Genomic DNA, 21,962 nt, shown 5'->3' with positions numbered 1-21,962 from the left:
CAGATTTTTCTGTAATCTAATAGTAAACCTATCTCTTCTCCTGGTTCTCTTCTCTTTTTCCCTCAGCTTAAACTAGAAAACTTTCCTTGATGTATATTGTTATTTTTATTGATATCATTCTGTCTGTTAAATTTCCCTAAAAGTCTCACATCAGCCCACCTAATAGTGGTAATTAGGGATTTCTCTTTCCACTGAGCAAGTTCAATTCCTGTGCCTGTAGAAGGTCCCTTAGAAACATTTCCTTTCTCCCAAATAATGAGGAAGCTGAGAAGTCAGCATACTGATGTATATAGTATTTCATGTACATATAATTTACTTATCATGTGTTTTATTTATTGCCTCTGAAGACCTTCCTCCGTCTTAACCACCACACACAAATATACAGAAATATAAGCTCCATGAGGGTAGAGATTTTGTTTTTCTTGGCTCACTTAGGTATTCTAGTGCCTAGAATAGCATCTGGCATGCAGTAGGCACTCAGTAAATATTTAATATACAAATCTGTCTAAGGTTCTTCTTTCCACTGAAAGACCCTTTTTTTTTACAGGTAGGTAGTTTCTTCTTTGTTCATTCTAGCACCGTTAGTTCCCTGCACCCATATCTTTGTTTGTATTCCTCCTCTACCCTTCCCTTTATTTCCTCTGTGCACGTGGTTGAGTGGCCTCTTTGGGGATCTGTGCCTCATGTTTATTTGGTAGATTCCCCACTCAGCCCTCCGTCCTCAGTATTCTGAGACTTTTGTTCTCAAATGTCTTGCCCAGCACAGTGAATTTTTAAACTGTTACATATAAAAAGAAAGTTTTGTTTTCAAGAAATGAAATTATGCAATTATCTGGGAATTGGCTTGTTTTAAATGGTAGGAAATGATGGTAGGAGAAACTCATGATGGTGAAATCACGAAGAGGCAAACCATCAACCCTGTTTCTTAGTTAAAAAAAAAAAATTATAGCTCCAAGTAACTGGCTTTTAGTATGGATACTAGAAGAAACCTCATATACTAATGCTTTTCTCCCTAAATGATTGTAATAATTTATTATCGTCAAGATCTTCATATATCATTTGGATAATTATTTATAAATCATCATCCATCTCGTAACTATTTGACATCTATATGTTCTTGCTTTTTTCATGAGATAGATATCTTTTTCAAGTTAATAGATGCATAAACAAACATCCAAAAGAACTATGAACTTATTTCCTTCAGTTTTATTTTCTCATATACAGCCTCAAAGTCCGAGCTCATTCAGGATCTGAGAATGGAGCTTTCATGATACTTCTATAAATTTTCCATGAAGGGCATACATTCTTTCAAGGGCCCCTGGATTAGATTTAGCCCAGATTACTGTCATCAGGCTGATCAGCTTTAATGTCAGTAGTGGGGTCTCTATGGGAACTCATGACTTAAGTTGAGGACACTGTTCTAAGGTACATAGAACATGTGGAACGTCCACCCAGACTTGAGTTTCATGACTCATATTTTTCCCTCAGACATGGTCATGTATCCTGGCAAGACTAGTACTGTGCTTAAGGAAAAACGTCTTTAAAATACAAAGTAGGTAGCATTTGTCAAATGCTGTTTTGTTTTGTTGAAGAATTTTTAAAATTGCATTTAGAAGCAGCACCTCATCTTTTTAGACTATTATCAGAATTGTGAATTTATATTGGGTTTTTTTTTTGTTTTTTTTTGATAAGAGAAATATTTATCTTAGCTGGCTTTTTTTCCAACAGAAAATCTTCGTTATCATAACATTCAGCAAACATATAGTGGAGCAGATGGTGGCTTTCATTGGGTGAGTAATTCTTTAAGGACTGATATTAATATTATCACTGTTTAAATGGGAAGAAATGTATTTAAAAAAGTGTTTATTGGGATAGAATTTTTGTGGTAGCTCTTTGTTTTTTGAGAAGGAAAAATCTTTTGTCTTGTTTTAAATTGGAGATGAACTTCTTTCCCTGCAGCAGGAAGGGATGAAGCTCAGATTATCCTTGTTTAATTTTAAACCAAACTTGTATCAAATCATATAGTTGTTGATTTAAAAGGAGCTTTGGAGTTTGAGACTTGCCCCTCCAAAAAAATGTGAAATTCTCTTTATGTAGCAGACATGCGTGTATCCTTACAATTTATTTAACAGTGCTTTAAAAACTTGGATGCCAGATACACAGTTGTATTTCATTTAAATATAAATCTCTCATAAAATATTAATATTTCACTAAGTAAGGCATGATAAGATATTACCAAACTATGTCTGTTATGAACCTATTAATTACTTCACTAAAGAAAAATTAGGCCATTTAGAAAGACTAAACTATCCAAAGCTTTTTTAACATATGCTTTAAATGATAATGTTACAAATTTGTGGAGTTTACTTTGATAAAACAGTAGAGAAAGGCTTGTTTGGTTAATCAAATTAATGTCAACTGAAATGTGAATGCTGCCAGATATTAAATGAAATTTTTTTCAATATATGATTTTTTATTCAGTGTTTATAGGAGAGAGGTTTTCTTTTCATTTAATAGTGTAACTGCCCAGTGGTGGAAAAATTTTAACTTCAAGTGCCCTTTATGTAGTTTTAATACAAATCTTTATTTTAAAAGCCACTTATAAAAAAAAAAAGTAAAGAAAAAGAAACAGGGGAAAAAATAAAAAATAAATAAAAGCCACTTATAAAGCAAAATATTTGTAAAAGTTTTTGCTATTAAAAAATTACTACTTGGAAGTGAGATCATGGGTTTTATTACTCTTTGAACCACATTATATGTTATATTTACTCTTCTATATATGTTTTATAATAAAATCATTTTTGGTATTTTCTGTATAGTATTAACGTAATAATTGAGGGAAAATATATTCTTGAGAATATACTCCATGGAGTCAGCTGCTGATTTTATTACTTGCTCAGTTTCTGATTGGAAATATAGATTATAGCTTGTGAATTAAATTTTAATTACTCTAGTTTTTGTTGCCTGAATTCTTACAAATAAAGTGGTTTATTACCTCCTCCACCAAAAAAAAAGAAAAAGAAAGGAACATAATAAAAATTGAAATAAAAATGTGGTTTATAAGTCACCATACATCACATTCAAAAAGAAAGAAGGCATATTCCTGCCCCTTATTTTTTAAATACAAAGAAGACATTGCATCTGTTCTTAGAGATTATTGTGCCTTGAGAGAATTCTGAAGGACATACAGCTAACTCCCACTCAAATCCATATGTTGTAAGAATGACTTGTTTTCCCTTTCATTCTTAAGATAAAGCTAAAACTGCTTAACATGGTCTGTATAGCCTTGAATGATCTATCCTCTACAGTTTTCTCTGCTTGGCTCTCCCACCATTGGTCTTTGCTCCTGATTTTTCCCTTTGCCTCATTCAGGGTTTCTCAACCTTGGCACTATTGACATTTCAGGTCAGATAATTCTTTGTAATGGGGGACTATCCTGTACATTGCCAAGTGTCCCATGTCAGCCCCTACTGTTACCACCAGTCCTGTTGAAAACCAGTGACCTAGGCAATGTCCTTTAGATTTCAGCTATTATGTTCACAAATCACCTTCTCTAACTAGGTCACAAATACCCTCTTTCCTAGGGACCTCTTTTTTCAGCAGCATGTACTACATGCACTGACAGTTGTATTTTTATGTTCATTTTGAGGGTGTATGATTACTGTACTTCTACAACTAACCTGTAAGCTTCTTACTGGCAGAGGCCATGCCTGTTTTTGTGTATTGTTGTGTCCAAAGCTCCTGGCATCTTGATTGACACATAGCATGTGCTTGATAAATATCTAGTGAATAAATGAACACATGGTGTTCAAATAAAAGTCCCACCAACAAGAATTAGCAGATCATTTGTATAGCCCAGATTCTTCTGTTTCCCCAGCCTTTGGAGTTTCTAAGAAATTATATTACTTATCTCTAGTAAGTAGAAATAAAAGTGTGTTTAAGGTTAGGCCAATAAATTGAAGTTAGAATTTCGTATGTTTTTCAAAATCAGTAGTTGCTTCCCTTTCCTATCTCCTCTAGCACAGCCCCTCAAAAAAAAAAAAAAAAAATCCACCGATTCTTCTTAAAGGTGGTTTTGCATGAAGTTATTCTAGGTGTTGAAGGTCTACTGGAATGGGTGATGGTTTTGTTTTGTTTCATATGTCATATTTTAAAAATTCTTTTCAGGAGACAGATGTTGGAATGTGCTGATATATTCATCTTTTCCCCAGTGCTGTCTACAGGGATTACCCATCAACTTCTTGTCTAGATGAAATATTGAACAGTATAAATAATTAGACTTTACAACAGATAATAATTCTTTATAACCAGATGCTAATGGGTACCTTTTCCATCTTTGTCCGTAATAACATTATCTTTTAATAAGATGCTCTGTTTGAGCTTGGCATGATTTTCTTTCCTACATTTTGAAGTAGGAAATGCTATACAAGTGTTCAGATGATACTTAATAAATAGTGTCAGAAAACCTAGATTAAAAATTAAGTTAAACAAGGAGAATGAATTTTCAGTAGACTTGAACTTATTATTTTGTATCATAATCGTAAAACTTAGCAGTTTTTTTCAGGAAAGGGAAGGAAACCAGTCAGACTGATTCCCTTGACTCATTGTTGAGTTGAAGTGAAAAGACTGCATGTAATCTGCTCTAGAAACATTCTCCTTTAATTGTTGGTTCTCCCTCTGCACACTGTTAAAACTCTAAATGGCATATATATCAAATCATCAAACTAAACTAGTAAAGTTTGGAATACAACTTTTTGAAGGATATTTAAAACTATGTGCCATGATAGAGTGAAAAATCAAAAGACAAGACCAAAAAAAAAAAAAAGTCAGCAACAGTTCAGTTTAAAATAAAGTTATGAGATACTAAGGCAAAGCAGAATGAAAAATGAATCCCAAGAGTCAAAAACAGCTATGGAGTAGAATATGAAAAGAGCACACAGGCTTTGGACAAAACAAATCTAGGTTTGAGTATAAACTCTGCCTCAGGCCAGTTACTTAATTCCTGTCTGTATCCACTTGTAGTTGCTATTCTTTCAAACAAGTTTCTTTAAGTAGCGTTTCTTCCCCAGTTCAGGAGACCACCTTTCCAACTTCCAATCAAAATGTGAAATGTCCTGTCTCAAAACATCTTACAGTTGAGTTGAAATGTACTCATGTCAGCGCTTTAAAATTCTAAGGCATGTGAATTTTTAAAATACCTTTCCTCTCAATTTTTGTGTTGCCTGTGTCCTTAAAGTCTCATTTTTTCCCCAGAGTTTCTATTGATGTGAATAGAAAGCCTGCTAGGTGACTATTTTGTTATGCTCTCAGGGAAGATTGAGGGAAAGCCTACTTCTCCTTGAAGAAAGTTCCCATTTCTTTACTCTCTGATGAATAAAATGCCTTTAACCAGGACAAAGTTTTTCGTCAAAGATTATATAAATAATTCTTGAGGATACTATTTATTGAACATCGTGAGCACTTTACATACAGTTATTATCAAACTATATATGTAATCTCTGGGGGCTTTTCACTTATTATGTTGCTAATATTATGTGCTGCTGAAATTGTTCATTTTGTCCATTATATTTTATTCCATTGGGTAATTATTCATCCACTCTCCCACTGATAGACATTTGGAATGTTTCTATGTTTTTTTCTGTTTTGAACAAGTGTTTCTGTGAGCGTTTCTTAGTGCAAGATAGGTAAGCACATAATAAAGATCTAGAGTATGATAAAAGGGCAACACAGAAGAGGGGAAAAGTGAATAAAAGAAAGATTGAACATAAGCAAGATAACCCTTAGTCTTTGATAACTTAGTTTTTGCCTAGGATGAGATTTTGCCTAGGCAGGTCTGCCTGTGGCCTGCCGTGTTAAGCTACTCACCACCCCCCAGGTGGCAGGCATAGTTTGTGTGGACCATTACGTCTCTGGTGGTGAGGGTGAGTATCAGTTTTATGTAGGTTTGAATGCTGTACTGATGACTGAAAGAAATACCCTTTCCCCAAATGGCTTCTAGTCTCAATAAAACTGTGAAATGGCCCAGCTACATGTGATACCCTAAAGTATTCCTTTGGCCTGTGGAAGTTTTATTATGGTATGTCATCCTATGACAGTCTAAGGTCCCAGAGATAATGTAAACCCTGTCGCAAAAATTTATTGTCATTTTAAGAGTAAATAATTCCCATCGCTGAACTAGAAATAATTTGTAGGTTTATTTCTTGGACAGTTCTGGAAAGCAGTCGTTAGGATCTCTGGGCTTAGGGGAAGATATCACTGTTGTCTATTCCTAAATCAAAGGGTTTGTCTAGTTATATATGGAAATATGTAATGAATCAGTTACATATTCTGAGAGAGGTTAGAATAGATAATAGCCTTGAGGAGAAGGCCTTTTGGTTTATGGTGTATTTGGCAAAGAGACCAAGAAAGATTAGGCATGTAATGGAGTTTTCTCAATTTGGTATCCTGGGTTGAAATAAGTCAGAGGACAGAACCAAAGAACCAGGGAACTTTACAGCTTCAAAGGCATTACATTTGTTGCAGTCTTTTTTTTATTTTTTCATTAAGATTTAAAACTAACTTTATTTAATTTTAGATTTTCTCCAATGAGAGCAACCTGGAAGTGTTTCTTAAAAAGCATGACCAACTTTAAAAAAATGACATGTTCCGGGTATTCTCACCAAATAGAGAGGATGAGAATTCCCAGAAAATAACATTAAGCGTATGACTCGTAGCAAACCATATGCAGAACATTGGCTCGTTGTCAGGTTGCCAGGGTCTTATTGGAAGACAAAGTCCCCAGTTTTACCACACAGGAAAGTTTCCGTAGCTCAGTCATGGAACTCGGGGGATGGGGTTGGCTGGAGCAGGGACTTTCTACCAGATACAGAATGTTCCATGCTCTTCTTTGCTGTCTCCTGTTTCTGAGTTAACTTGACATTTGACCTCAGAGTCGGATTTGCCTGTGGCAAGAGAGATCATTTTAACCAGTGAGTAATTAAGTGCTTGAATCTTAATGTTGTTTCTTGTTCCTTACTCTGTGACAAGTGGTCAGAATGAGCTCTATTGGCCTGGACTTTTTCTTCTAAAGAAAAAAAATCTATCCTCTCATTTTAAAATATAAAATGGTTTGTGTGCTTGGTTCTCTTTGGCTTTTTTTTGATCGCTGTAAGAGAGTCAGAAAAAGTTATGGACGCATGAGACACACACATTTGTATTAACCAGAAGAGGATATATATGTTTTAAAACCCCAGCAGCTGAGACCCAGTTGTACATTCTGATTTTAATATAGTCTTCTGCAGTTCAGGAGGTCGGGGTGTAGTTCAGCTGGTACAGCGCATGCTGAGTATGCACGAGGTTCTTGGTTCAATTCCCAGTACCTCCACTTGAGAAAGGAAAAAAAAAAAAAAAGAAACCAAAATGCCGTTCCGGTAGAAAACGCCTTCCTTTTTGTGTCCTCTTCTTAGAGTTGATCTTCTTTTTTGATTCTTAACTCTTTTATATTCTTGTTATAGATATTGGGAGGCAGCATAGATGAAGGTTAAAGCAAGAACTCTGGAGTTAGACTGTAAGGTGAGAAATGGACATTGTATTAGGAAGTGACTATTAACATAACTAGAGCATTTCTGTAGAATGATGAAAACTAAAACTCAGCTATATTAGACTACACAGAACTATTGGGTAAAGGAAAAATCAGGCCAAGGTCGTGCCTGACACATTTTAAATGTTCTATAAATATTTATTGACTAAATGAATTCATGTATTCATTATTAGGAGAGACCTCTGTGTATTTTAGGCTGAGGGAAATATTCTGGTAAAAAGCTGGAGATGAAAAATACAAACAAAATAAAGAAAAGGCATGGGATGAAAGTTAGCATTTAGTAAAACACTCAGTGTGCCAGAACTTTACCTACATTTTTATGATCCCTAACAAAACCTGTAAGCTAGTATCACTGTATAGAAGGGGAAACTAAAACGTATCTAAATTCATGTAAATGATAAGAGATGTAAGGAGATAGGATCAAAAGCCTGAGTGGATTGGCTTAACCACGTCCTTCAAAACTGGAATGAAGATTTCAAGATCTTTTGAGGAGCAGACGGACTTTGAGGGAATGCCGTAGAAGGCAGTGCGGCAATTTACTTTCAGTGGGGGTTTGGGTGAGAGTGCTGGTTTCAGATGGCTTTGTGAATTTGTTAGGGAGTCAGCATGAGTTTTTCCTGTCCACTCTTCTCTTCTCGTTCAGACCTGTCTGTATCTACCTGGCACCTCTGAAACTGGTTACTACTGGTGTTACTTTGAGAAACCTGCTGGGTTCTATACTCTAAGTTTGTGAAGGTTTATATGCATTTTTTTCTGTCTGATCACCCTTCTAGATTAAGTTCATTGAAGGCAGACATCGTGACTTTTTTGTATTGTAGACTATCTGCTGCATTTAGTGATTTTCTGCCTAAAGGTTGGAGTAACTGGATTTTTCTTAGATGAGATTAAATTCCAGTCAGTACTGTCACTTTTTTTATCCAGTCACCATCATGCCACTTTGAATGATAGAAAGACCAATGAGCTTCTGTGCCGTTTCACCTTAAACTGAAAATTCTTCAAACTATTCTTTGGGTCCGTGGGTCCCTGTTGCTGATTTCATTCTTTCTTAGAACTCGGAGGGGCATCCAGCCAGCCACAGATTGATTTGTCACCATATAAAGCTGCCATCAGCTGTCATTTTCTATAACTGAAAGCAGTTGATTTTCAACAGGGTTTTGTTTTGGCAGCCAGTCACTTTTACTTGGTTCTTACAGACTACTTCTTTAACTCTGGCCTCATTCATTAACATAAATGCCTGTTTGGTTCCTACTACTCAAGTCTGCATTCTGAAATGAGGTTTTGTTTTCAAAAGCTTCCCTTTAATGATAGAGTATTTCAAAGAGTAGCTGCTAATTATAAGGAGATCTTAACTCTGTTCTGATTCTTATAGAAAACAATTCCAAATGTTCAAAAGCAAGGGCAGTTGCGATTTTTTTTTTTAAAGAAGGCTGTGATAGAAATACGCTGTGAGGCAGTAGAAACAAAATACCTGACGTTTCTAGATAAAGCAGTGGTCTTCTTCTACACAGCCACTAAGAAGCTGATGGTGTCATGTGTTTATAATACTACTCAGCACACAATGGACTAGCTTGAGTATAAAAGAGGTTTTAATAATTTGAAAGGGGCACAGCTGTGAATGAAATTCAAGATGTTTTAATCCCAAATTCTGAGGTTGAATCACAACGAATTTTAGACAGTGCCAGAGGCTATCTATCAACCCAAACTTGTATATATGAGAAAGCCCTAGATTTTTTTAGTGTAGCACATAATTTTCGTTTTGAATTGATTTTTATGTTGGGGCACTATTTGAACATCCTGAGATGTAAAAGGAACTTGGTTTGGGTCAGGCTTCCACACTTCAGATCCAAAAGCAAGTAGAATATATCAGTTACCAGTTTTTTTCTTATAATTATCAGCTTCAAAGATTCAGATTCACAACTTAGTTAAATTTTAGTCATATAGGATTAATAGATCCTGTTTCTACTAGGTTAAGTTGATTTGCACCTAGCACTAGTTCATTTACTTGTCATATTCCTGGATTAATTAGGTATCAATTTATTTCTCTCTCTCTCTCTCTCTCTCTCTCTTTTCTTCTTTCTCTAATATCTGAGGACTGGAAGGCTGTAAATATTAATGGAAGTCAGCATGATGGCCTTTGGCTTCTTCAGAAAGATTGTAGGATAAACTCTCCCTCCTCCTCCTTGCCCGCCTGAGCTCCAGAGCAATGGACCTCAGGAGGAAAGACAGTCCCCCCCACCCCCTCATTTGTAGGGCAATCTATCATCGTTGAATCAGGCCGGGTGTCTGAGATCCATTCTGAGTCACTATGAATAGAGTTCTAGTATTGGTCAGGCCCCAGGGAAACTGGTGGTTAAATACTGTGAGAATCTTTATCAGACAGGAAATGACAACTCATTAAAATACTAACCGTTAAGCCTGTTTAGATCGCAGCCTCATTGCAGGGGGGGTGGGGGGCAGTTGTATTTAACTCTACAGTGTTTGACTAAAAATGTGCACATTTCTGAAAACAAAGAATTATTTATAAGACTTATCAAGAAAGAGAATTGCTAGTCCATCTTGTCGCTGAATCACTGAAGTTCCACGGTACTGTCATTGCATCTTTTGTTCAGCGGACAGATCAGCATGTAATAGAGGTGGAATAGGGAGAGGCTTTTGCTTCATCCCTGAAAATGTATCCTGCTAGTACCTTACTGGTAAAGTTCAGTCTCTTTAGCAGAAGACTCTGTTAGCTTCAGTCTGGAAGAGTCTTTTTAGGGTTCTACTCCTCTGCTCCCAGACCAAATCTCAGTTGGTAGAAGAATTCTCTAGAGTCAGAGGATGAATCTGATCTGTTGATTTACATACAGTGATCCTCAATCAAGAAAATGCTAAAGAGCCTGATGTTCATTTAAAACATAAATATAAGTTTAACTGTGGGCACAGGATTTCATTCTCTTGATCTTTGTCTGTCTAGATTCTTTAAGGCCCTCGTGGGAGGATGAGTGAAAAAGAGACACCTAATCTGGATCTTTCTTTTTCTCTAGTATGTTACCTAACAATTTTGCATTGAGTTGGTTGGCTAACTAAGCCTTAAGATATTTTTGACTTTTTGGGAACAGGGTATTATATATTTGTACCCCTTGCAGTTTAGTTTCAAGGTCTAAACCAGTGGTCTCCACCATCAGAGTGGGACTAAAATAGAACTTCTGTTTATTTTCGTCTTTGTTTTTTTCTTTTTTGCATATTTTTGTAATGTATATAACACTATGGTAGCACACACATACATATAGTTTATGTGGCCATACATACATGGAGGATGTAGCTCACCGTTAGTCTGATCCTCATGTCAGAATATCACATGTTATTACAAAAGTAGGCTGAGGTAAGAATAGGAGTTCCACAATACATTAGGGGCCTATAGTGGGCATGCTGCAATTTATTGTGTTTTTTCTATGCCCTATTAATCAGAAATATTTACTAATGATAACATAAAAGCCATCATAATTATTTAAAGTAGCAATTTAAAACTTTTATTTAGATTTCATCTTCATTTTATCCAGTAATTTCTATTTGTGCATTCTGCGGTTTGCATAAGTAGCATATACATAAAACAAAAATGTTTGCAGAGCATTGGTCTAGACTCTCCTGCCCTTAAAAACTGCTTTTGGTACTATCACAAAGTACTGGTCATTAGCAGTCTACTTCAAAAGATCTCTTTTATGTTTTCTGAATTAGAGCAGCAGTAGAATTGGTTAAACCCTTCTTTTCTCTTTCTTCTAATACTACCCTGACCTGAATCTTATTCTAAAACATTTTCTCACATTTTTAAACTTTCAGTGGTTTGACTAATCACACCCTGAGAATGTTATTTAGACAATTCAGTTAATCATCAGAGGGATGTTAAATAAATCAGCCTCAAAGTACTGCACAAATAGTGAAACGAAGGTTAAAAAAAATTTTTTTTGGCCTGCACTTTTTTTTTTCTAAGAAAGATAAAGGTTTATTGCCCTGTAGACTTACTATGAGTCTATGTCACACAGTATGGTTTCTGGAAAACCAATGATGTAACTTATGTGACCACATTAATGCTAAGATCCTCAAAAAAAGTGGTTAAGAAAGGAACAGAGCCTTTATTAAATATTTACTTTATTAATATCTGTTTAATTCCCTTAGGTATTTCAACTGCCTAACCTTTATATAAGCCCTGTGTAAATAGAGCTGAACAAGACAAATCAATTTTTTTTCAAGTTTATATTCTCTCTATTAAGCACTGTGCCCCAGTTCTATGATGGCACATAGTAATTTTCTAAAAACCCACATCTGGCTGGAAAAATCCAAACAGAATCATGAACAGGAAAATTTCAGGTCATCTAATAGCAAGTCCTAGTTTGATGATTATCTCCAGGATGGAGAAGGGATTCAAAGTAAATCCAACGGTGTGTTTTTTGTATCTGGTGAACCAATTAATTTGTGTGAGAGTTACATGATTTGAAAGGAGTCCCTTGAAAACAGAATAAGAATGACCGATGAATTTTTGTAATGGGTGTATGCTCAGGACTAACCAACAAATGAAAATTTATGCATTGTGGATGAAAAACTGGAATAATCACGTCACTCACTCTCTGCAACCTCTGCCAATTGTGATGCTTCCTATGGAAGATTTTCTGGCTTTTTGTGGGAACAGAATGCAGACCTTTATTTATAATGAGTCAATATGGGGAGAGTTCAAAAATACAGATTTCTTATCAGATAAGTGATTTCCAGAAATAGAGTCACATATGCATTAGAAACTGTAAAAAAAAAAAAAATAGACTTTTGTTTGAATATTGGTCAGGGCCCTCGACGGAATTTTGTAAAGCAGTTTGTCTTGTTTGTGTTTTAACACATACTTGGGTCTATGAGCATGGCAAAATAGTGTTCCCATGGAACCATTTTTGAGCTCTGGGTGGGTTTAGACTTTTGTGGGTTTTTTCTTTTTTCCCCGTCTTTTATTTGTATTTTCTGAGGGCTTTTTTTTTTTCCTTTATTAAAGTCAGTAACAAAAGCTTAAAAATTGCCATTAGAATAATTTGCTGGAAATTAGTTTCTTCTAGAGTTATATTATCTGAAGTGTTTGTGCCAAGAAAATAAGTATCAAGATACTCCTACTATCCACAAAGCTGCTTCTGCCCACCATGCTGAAGGTCTACAGCAATGAAAAGTAAATGAGATCAATTTTATTCTTGCTTTTTTCCCCTTCTTTAAGGCTTTTTTCACATAGAGAAAGTGGCTATTTAAAAGCCAAGTTTAAGCACTGACTGAAAAATAGTTCTGTGTGTTTGTTCTCCGCCTACCTTATGTTCTTCTGTATCACAAATCTGTAATACTTTGAACTTAATTAGCACCTACTGGCAGATGGAGAACTTCACCCACTCACTATGGGTTGAGATGAGAGTCCTTAGCCAGGTGCACAAGGTACTTTGAATTTAATGGCTTTCAGAAAATGACATTTAAGTTCTTTCTTAAGCTAACTATAAAAAGACACTGAAGGAAAGCTGTATAGCTCAGCAGTAGAGTGTGTGCCTAGCATGTAAAAGGTCCTGGGTTCAATCCCCAGTACGTCCAGCAAAAATAAAAAACTAAATAAACTAATTGCCCCCACACACACAAATAAACTGGGAGGTGGGGGGAGACACTGACCTGTGATGCAAGTTATTCCTCCGCATTTTCCTCATGTGTGTACCTTAAATTAATCCTGAATGTCAGAATGAACTCTTACTTCTGTCTGCTGCTTGAAAATAACTTGAAGGATGAAGTTCTGACATGGTGTTATTATTTTCCTTAAATGCATGTTAAGAGTGAAAGCTGTAATTTCCATTTTTATCTGGGCCATTACTCAAAGAGCTTTAGTTAAGCTCTTAAGAATTAAGAAAACTATAGTATAAGAGTGCTTTGTACAACCTGAGGCATGTGTGGCCTAAGCCATTGTTTGTAGACATAGAGAAATGAAAATAAAACTAAAATTTTGATGAATATATTTTAAAAATTAAGAGGACCTAACAAATAACTCACTATGTAACACTTAATACCTAGATTTCAAATATGTTAACTTTTTAGATTTATTTAGATCATGTGGCATTTGTTCATGATAGTTTTAATATATTGCTATAAAAACCTTTAACTTCTTCTCTGTTTTTAACTGTTCCTAGTCTCTTATGAGAAATTACATCTCCCATTGCACCACCAAATCTCTCCAAAGCAGGTAACACCATACATACCATAGCACCTTGAAAAATTAATTTCTGCATTAGCCCAAGATAATTCTTTGAAAGTTACACATCATGTAAATGTACCATGACACAGTCTCTATTAGCTAAATAGTAGCTCTTAATGGACTTAACAATGGCAAATCATTTACATTTTCCAGTTATTTTGAAGGGAGTTTACAATGATTGTTGCCTGTCCCTTCCTCCTTCCCTTAAGCAACAACAAGGTAGAACCTTTCTAACATTGGCTATGGTTCTTAATTTTCCCTTTAAATAATGGCTTGACCCTGGAGCCCTAGAATGACTTGAGGAAAACTGTAAGCCATATTTCTGCTCAACTCTAGTCTGAAGTCAGATGTCTGAAGAAAGAACAAGACATACATAATGGAATCCATCTCTTGGAGGACATCAAAAAGGGAATTTTCAAGTTATTTCTTGTACAGCCTAGCTGTTCAGATAAGCATACAATCATTTCAGCCTCTAAATAAAGTTTTTCTTAACTTAAAAAAAAATAACATAAGGTATTGTTATTAAGAGTGAATGAATTGATTTCTGAAGGAAAGATCTTATAAATCTACAGTCTTCAAAGCCAATCTTGGGCATTTATTTTACTAGGTTTTTCTTTTTATATTCATGTGGTTTATTTCAAGTGTAAGTGGATGAGCTATTTGCATTCCTTTATGTGTTATATAAGAAACTATTCAAGGAAAATATTTTAAAGTGAAAGTTTGTACTATGGTTGCTCCTCTGTAGAAGAGTCATTACCGACTGGTAAACAACAACGGAGCTCAGAGACAGCTCTTCTGGTTTACACTACTAATATAAGGCCACTTGAAAGTCTGTGAGAGGGAGAGAAGACTGTGGGTTAAGGGGATTTGCCCTTCTCCATCTTCGATGTCTGTCATATGGGCCTTTTGGAATCATCGGTGCAGTCATTGCCTCTACTACGTATGTCAATTCAGGCCTTTTTACATATACTTCAGTATTTATTAAAGGACTTTTTAAACAACTTCATCCCACACCGATCTCTTTTGTCCCTTCAGTTTCTTTGGAAACTTCTGTACCAAAAATGGAGAAATTTAGTACTGATTTGTAAATTCTTTGTTCATAAATTAGTTCGTGTGTGTTTTGAATCTACATAATGATTTGGACATAGACCATTTCTTGTAATTTTTTTCTTTTCCCATAGTACCAATTACAGTGTTGGATACAAAACAAGGACTCTATTAAGGGTTTGGTGGTTGATAATTAAAAGGATCAAAGAAAAGTGTCAGCCAGGAATTATATACTTGTTAACCTCTGGTAAATATAGTAGCCAAAAATTTCTCTTCCTCTACTCTTGCTTTTTGTTACAGAAAGCAGCAATTGAATTATTGTAGGGAAAAAAGGAGGTGAAATTAATTTAATACTTACTTTAAAAGGAGAACATATTAGGCACTGTTGCAAATATATAAAATACCTTTTGCTGGCCCCAGGAAAAAGATTGGGCTCATTTAGCTTTTAGCCCTATTATGACAGATGAGAAAATAAAGGGTATAGAAAATAGAGATGTTTGGTTTTCTAAGTTGCCCCCAAGTTACCATTTTTTTTTAAATGCCTGCAAGCATTTCTAAACCGGGAGCCCGATGGCTGCAGTTGCCAAACCGGTTTAACAGTGCTGCCTCCACGTATTCTAGGTGAGAGGGAGCTCCGAGCACATAAACTTATCAGAGATCACCCTGAGATCCCAATCATCTCAGAACAAGTTGTTTAGTAATGTACTGTAGTTTCTGTGCAAACCATCTACCATAAACCACGAAGTGATTCAAGGTTCATAGTTCCTTCTTTGTTCCTTTGTTAATCACTGACTTCTGACTAGTGGGAGGTGCCTCCCAAATTTGCTAATGCATTCTTTTTGGATAAGGATGACGCACAGATTGTCCTAATAAGGACTTGGATTGAGAAAGGACCGCCCCCTCTGAGAAGATGGGACAAGTCAGAGAGAGGGCGGGCAGTTTCTTTTTCAACTGGGGATGACACAAGCATAAGTCATTTCCTTATTAATCGGTTCAAACCAGTTCTTACAGGAACTGGTGGTGATAAATGTGAGACTTCTCAGAAGTCATTCATTTTATTCTTTGTACCACACCAGGGTGCAGCATCAGCCGGGCCGGCCTCACTCTGAGAACTCACTCCTCTGCTAGAAGGGACTCTCAGCCCCTAGGTTCTTCTTAAACATGTTGGTGGGAGAGATTTTTCTCCCTTATGGGGTTGTTAAAGGATGGATTTTTATCCACTGCAAAGAGCTCCCAGGGTTTTGCCAGCTCTGCTGATTGTAGTTTACTTTTCCTCTATCTAATCCCTGCTTCTTGAGTCGAGGCGGTAAGTGGATTTTTCTTTAACGTTTTTCCTGCTTTTCTTCCCAAATGTATCTTTTTTCCTTGGGTTATTGTACCCTGCTTCCAGTGCTGTCCCCGGCATAGGTCCATCTCTGCAGAAGCCATTCCAGGAATACCTGGAGGCCCAGCGGCAGAAGCTTCACCACAAAAGCGAAATGGGCACACCGCAGGTGAGACTTCCCTCTGCTTTCTCCTTTCCCCACCCCGACGGTTTCAGGCTGAAATTACATTCATAGCACTCCCTGGCATTTTTAGGCAAATAGAGTAGAGGTTTGTTTGTCTGTCTTCTTTAACAGAAGTTCGAGGCTCTGTTTACTCTCTACTGGCAAATTTGTCTTTGTCTGAATCAGAAAATGTGATTTCTCTTCTGTACATCTCCCCAAAATCAGGGTTGAGCTAATGGAAAATAATAGGTCTGTTACGTAAAATGAGTTAGCTTCTTGATCTTAAATGATTTATTAGCAAGTAAACTTTCCCAGTGGATTAAAAAGTTAAAATTTATTGCATAACAAAGTGTCGAACTTAGTGAGGTCCTTTGAATATCTTCCTTCATTTTTGCTCTATTTTTCTTTTCATAGGTGGAAAAATCTTTTTTTTTTTTTTTTTTTTTTAGTGGAAATCAAAGCTGTTAACATAGCTGAACTTAAAAACTTTAAATTAAACGAAGCCTGCCTGTTCTATAAACAGCTCTGTGGCAAAAGGAAGTGACTAGAAGAGGATGAGTAGGCAATGACCTGAAGTGGGAAAGTTGAAGGAAGCATAGTTTTAATTTTTGTGTGTTTCTTGTTTGCTTTTTTATTTGAAGGCCTTGCACTCTTTATGTGGCCCTTTGCTGCCCTCAGTAGACCAAACATGACTTCAGAAATAGATAACATTTATATTTTAAAAGCTGCTCCTAATACTGGAGATATAATATATTTACATATATATATATTATAAAAATATCTTGACACTACAGTCTACAAGTATCTACGGGGTTACTTCAGGTAGAATTTAATCAAAAAAAGAAAAACAAGAAATGACCTCACTCTTGTCCCCTTAAACTAATGTGAATCAACCTGCACTTTATATCCAACAAAGTGAAATCTTAATAACTCCGTATAAAAAGGCCTGAATGTAGATTTCACAGTAGCTGAAAACACAAGACTTTTCGTTTTTAATTGTTTCGGCTTTATAGGTTCTAAGCTCCAAGTTCTCCTTATTTTCGTTAAAACATGGTAGGTGATCCTCCTTTTACTAGTGAACTAGTGAAGCATTTCTCATGGGTTGTTCTGCCTTCATTCCTGCAGGGAGAAAACTGGTTGTCCTGGCTGTTTGAGAAGCTGGTCGTTATAATGGTGTGTTACTTCATCCTGTCCATCATTAACTCCATGGCACAAAGTTATGCCAAACGAATCCAGCAGCGGTTGAACTCAGAGGAGAAAACTAAATAAGCAGAAAAAGTTTTTAACTGCAAAAATTAATACGGATGGGTTCTGCCTTAAATTGGGAGGACTCCAAACCAGGAAGGAAAATTCCCTTTTCCGACCTGTATCAAAATTTTTTCCCCCCCTGAAAGCAGTTTAGCCCATATTTTGCACTGACATACTGTTCCTTTGTGTGTTAAGGTAAGGTATCCACCCTCAGTTCAATCCAAGTTGTATTTTATTAGGGTGGAATGTGATGGTCAGCAGCAAATTTAACAGAAACTGGCCTTCTATTTGTTACTTTCAAAGGCCCACATGGTACGATTAAAGAATTCCGGACACCAAAAAAAAAAAAAGTTCCTTATATGTTAAATAAGTCAGGCTTTTCAGGCTTGTCACAAATGACTTCTTTGTTTTTCTAAGTCATCAAAATGTATATAAATTATACTAGATTGGATACCAGTCGTGCATGTCTATCATGGTAAAATTTAATATGCCATCCTGCCCAGTCTTTCCTCTCCCACCTTTGAAAAAAGGCCATTTTACGATGTGTTGCACACCCTCTTGGGAAACTGATCTTTAAATTTTGAGACAGTATAAGGAAAATCTGGTTGGTGGCTCACAAATGAGCTGACACCATTTTTTATTCTGTATATTTAGAATGAAGTCATGAAAAACTTTATAAAGACACCTTTGATCATTCCAAAATTGTGTCCGTTTTCTTGAGCGTTTTGATTTTTTTTTACTTCCTTTTAACCTCTACCAGCTAAATGCAGCCTTGCCAAATTCACCTACCACCACAATTTCTTAAGCCTTTATTTATTTGCGTGGAAGAGCTACCACCGAGGCATTTTTTGCTAGGATGGGACTGGTCAGTAGCTACGCGCTGATGAAATGGCGCCTTGGGGACTGGCGTATGGAGGGGATTTCTTTGTTTGTGAAAACAGAAGAGATGATGGTACACAAATCAAAGGACACTGGAGAGAATGATAACTTTAAAAAAAAAAAAAAGACCTTTCTCATATCCATTTTTAATTTAGCACATACTCTGGTTTTAACAGACAGAAATTTACTTTCATGTGTAACCTAATTTTCTTGTCTTCAGTGTGTGTTTTGTCCTTATGTGATTTTACCTCTGGGATGTTTCTGGTTGAACTTGCTCATCTTGTTTTGCTTGGGAAAAAAATAAACAATTTTACTTTTTTCCTTTAGGAAAATTGGTACTGACAATTATGTTGAATGTAGAATTGGGTTTAAATGCGAACAGGCCAGAAATGCCTGGTTTGTTTCATCAAATCCTGCCTGAATGTCCGCTTGTTTGCCTCCGTCGTGACATCTCCATGGCTGTACCACCTTGTCGGGTAGCTTATCAGACTGATGTTGACTGTTGAATCTCATGGCAACAGCAGTCGATGGGCTGTCTGACATTTTGGTATCTTTCATCTGACCATCCATATCAAATGTTCCCATTCAAACATTACCCAGCATCATGGTTTCCAAGTTTAAGGGAAAAAAAGAAAACTGGTGCTCATGTCTAGTGGCACTTCGAATCTTTTATGCCATGATACTGCACTAGTTTCAAGAGGATTTATTGGAAGATGGGGTTAGTCTCTGTGAGCAAAGCTAAATAAACAAAGGACAAGCAACCTGCTCTGTGGGTTTTGAAAAGGTTACTTCTTAACAGTCTTTTTTTCCCTGCCCAGGGACTTTCTAGCAGTATGACTTTTAACCTTACTTGAAAAGCAGTAACCGAATGCTTTATCTTAAATAGATTCACATTAACCAACATAATTTTTTAGATTCTTCAGGGTTAGTGTGTTTCTAAATCAGCTTCCAGTTGTGTTTCATCTCCTTCACCTGCATTTTATTTGGTGTTTGAAGAAAGGAAAGAGGAAAGCAAGTATGAATTGTACTATTTGTACTAAATCTTTGGGATTTGTTGGTAAATTTATTTCAGGGTAAGGTATTCAAAAAAAGAAAGACTTTTTTCTTAGGCTGAAGGTCTAAATGATTATAATACATTTAACTCATGATAACTGCTTGTTCACTCTTTCAAATGAATTTGCTTTGAAAACAAATGAAGAGCAGCTTTCCTCTTCCCTCCGCTAAGTGTCAGGTGTGGCATGCGCAGACGATCCAGTCACCCTTTTGTTCCAGCGTTTGGTTTGTCCCTTTCTTTTATCCACCAGAGTGAATCCCAAAGACATACCTAGTTAATTCCAGCTAACTGGAGACCAGAAAATTTGTAAATGAGTGGTTTGGTATTACTGCAAATAAAAAAAGGGCCTGGGAATTCTTTTGATTCCATCTCTACTTTGTTTAAGTGTCATTTTCTGTCTTAAACATCTGCAGCGTCTTACCATGTGTCAACTCAGTTGCTATCAAGCACTACAATACCGTGCAACACATCCTCAGTTTGCACACTTAAGTCCTGAGGAGCACCTCCAAACAGTGTGAGGTGGGAACATGCAGTGTTTTCTGTATTCTCTGTGTAAAACCATAAGCTGGAGTGTGGAGCTTAGAAGAAAGGGGGAATTTTAATTTCATTTGGATAATGGCCATTATTTCCATTCTCTGAAAATCCAGAAAAAGACAAGGCTAGAAGTGACATTTCTGAAACACACTAGTTAATTCAGTGTATATAGTGGCAAGTGCTCCTTACAAACAAACATGGCCTGTGTTCCAGGGTGCTCTGTGCTGTTTGTAGCTTTATTTGGACAGCTTAGGTTTGTCTGCTTTCGCTAGTTACTCAAAGTGATTAAGCACAGATTATGCTTCCAGGTAAATAAAATAAATGTGCATTAGTTAGTTATTGATGGTTTAGGTTTCTGCCTCTAGAGTATGTGACCTTGAGAAAGTTTTTAACCGAGCCTAGATTTCACCTATAAAAATAGAGTTATAGCCAGGTGTCCTAAGAATTAGATCAGACAAAATGTTAAGACGCTGTAAGTGTTAGTATGTTACCAGTTTTTAATTCATCAAAGACAGCATTTGCTACGCATACAAGAATTTAACAACATTGCATTTATTCCAGAAACAAAAATAGATTTTTAAATGTTCTCTGCATATATGCCTTTGTTTGGGAGTAAATATTCTGTCTAAAAATTATTAACTAAATCCAAGATACAAATTAATAAAAAAAATAAAAGAAGAAATTAGTCAACTAATGACTTGATTAGTAAGACCGAAACCTTAAATCCAGAAATAGGCCTCCAGCTAGCCTGGTTAAGGTACAAAGCATAGTGAACGCAAAATTTCCTATGAAATAACTGAAAATACTTTTCTAACCTTCCCACCTTTAAGTGTTGACATTTTCTAATTTATTTTTATTACAAAGACAGTTAATACTAAAAAAAAATCTGGAAGTTAGAGAAAGAAAAAGGGAATGATCAGCTTTTAGTACCTTGTTAGAAGCGCTCCATCTGGAATATTTGGTGAGTTTTGCTGGGTGTAAATAGGTTTTAAACGGTAAAAGAAATACTTGATTCGGTGGCACCCCAGATCTTCCACAATAGACCTGAAAGTCTCATTCTTGTTGGAAAAACACAAAATTGGTTTATTTTATTCACAAATAGTTTTTAATACACTCACAAAAAGTTAAGACAACCTAAGGACGTTAAATAGCCATGGTGGGGGGTGTAATTAGGTTTATTTATTATGTTTTTAGAGGAGGTGCTGGGGATTGAACCTAGGGCCTCACACATGCTAAGCATGTACCCTACCACTTAAGCTATACACCCCTGCCTTTAATAGCCATTTTTTTTAACAAGGCAAATATCCTTTTTTTGTAACGTTTTTCTATTGAGTTATAATAGCCATTTTTGAAAGCCAAGTAACATTCCATCTCTAACTCACATGATCAAAGCTTCTCTGGTATTCACAAAATTCACATAGTAAATGAGATGCTCACAAAACTGTTTCATGTGAAGTGTTTTGTTCCTTTATTCTCAAAGACAAGAAAAGAAAGCACATAATGTACTTGAAAATTCTAGAAGCAATTGAGTCATTTGTGTCTGGTAGTCAGGGGCTTGGTTCCTGTCCCTCCCTTCCCAGCAAGGCCAAGAGTTCACCTGAGGTGATACATTTCCCTTGAGGGTGAGGACTTGAATTGCAGCAAATAACCTACATATATGTGCATATTTAACCAGTACTCACAAGAGGGACTATAACAAAAACCTGTTCTGGGCAGTTGCTTACTCACTGCTTTTAGAACTGTGTGGCCCTGGGACAGGCAGGTGCCAACTGTTTGCTCATTCTCTTTTGACCTACTAGCCTTCCACAGTTTGCTGTGTGGGTGTTGATACTACTAAAATAAAGATTTTTTTTTTTAAGTTGTTTTAGATGGCCCCCACTCTCTACCCAAACACCCTGGATT

The 21,962-nt window shown here is 36.2% G+C and overlaps 1 protein-coding gene across 3 annotated transcripts in view; it reads left to right on the top strand.

Moving 5' to 3' along the window:
• The window catches only part of VMP1 (vacuole membrane protein 1), a 105,783-nt gene extending 85,903 nt beyond the window's left edge, over positions 1-19,880 (top strand). For all 3 annotated transcript variants that reach the window (XM_045513750.2, XM_045513751.2, XM_010951027.3), the window contains 3 exons: positions 1,729-1,790; positions 16,249-16,351; positions 17,471-19,880. In XM_045513750.2, coding sequence (XP_045369706.2) covers positions 1,729-1,790; positions 16,249-16,351; positions 17,471-17,614 — 309 coding nt within the window. In that variant the 3' untranslated portion in view covers positions 17,615-19,880. The remainder of the gene's footprint in view (positions 1-1,728; positions 1,791-16,248; positions 16,352-17,470) is intronic.
• The last annotated feature ends 2,082 nt before the right edge of the window (positions 19,881-21,962 follow it).

This window comes from Camelus bactrianus, chromosome 16 (genome assembly GCF_048773025.1).
Source record: "Camelus bactrianus isolate YW-2024 breed Bactrian camel chromosome 16, ASM4877302v1, whole genome shotgun sequence".
Taxonomy (NCBI): Eukaryota; Metazoa; Chordata; class Mammalia; order Artiodactyla; family Camelidae; genus Camelus; species Camelus bactrianus.
Note: the sequence above shows the minus strand (reverse complement) of the source record. Positions and strands in the feature narration are given on the sequence as shown.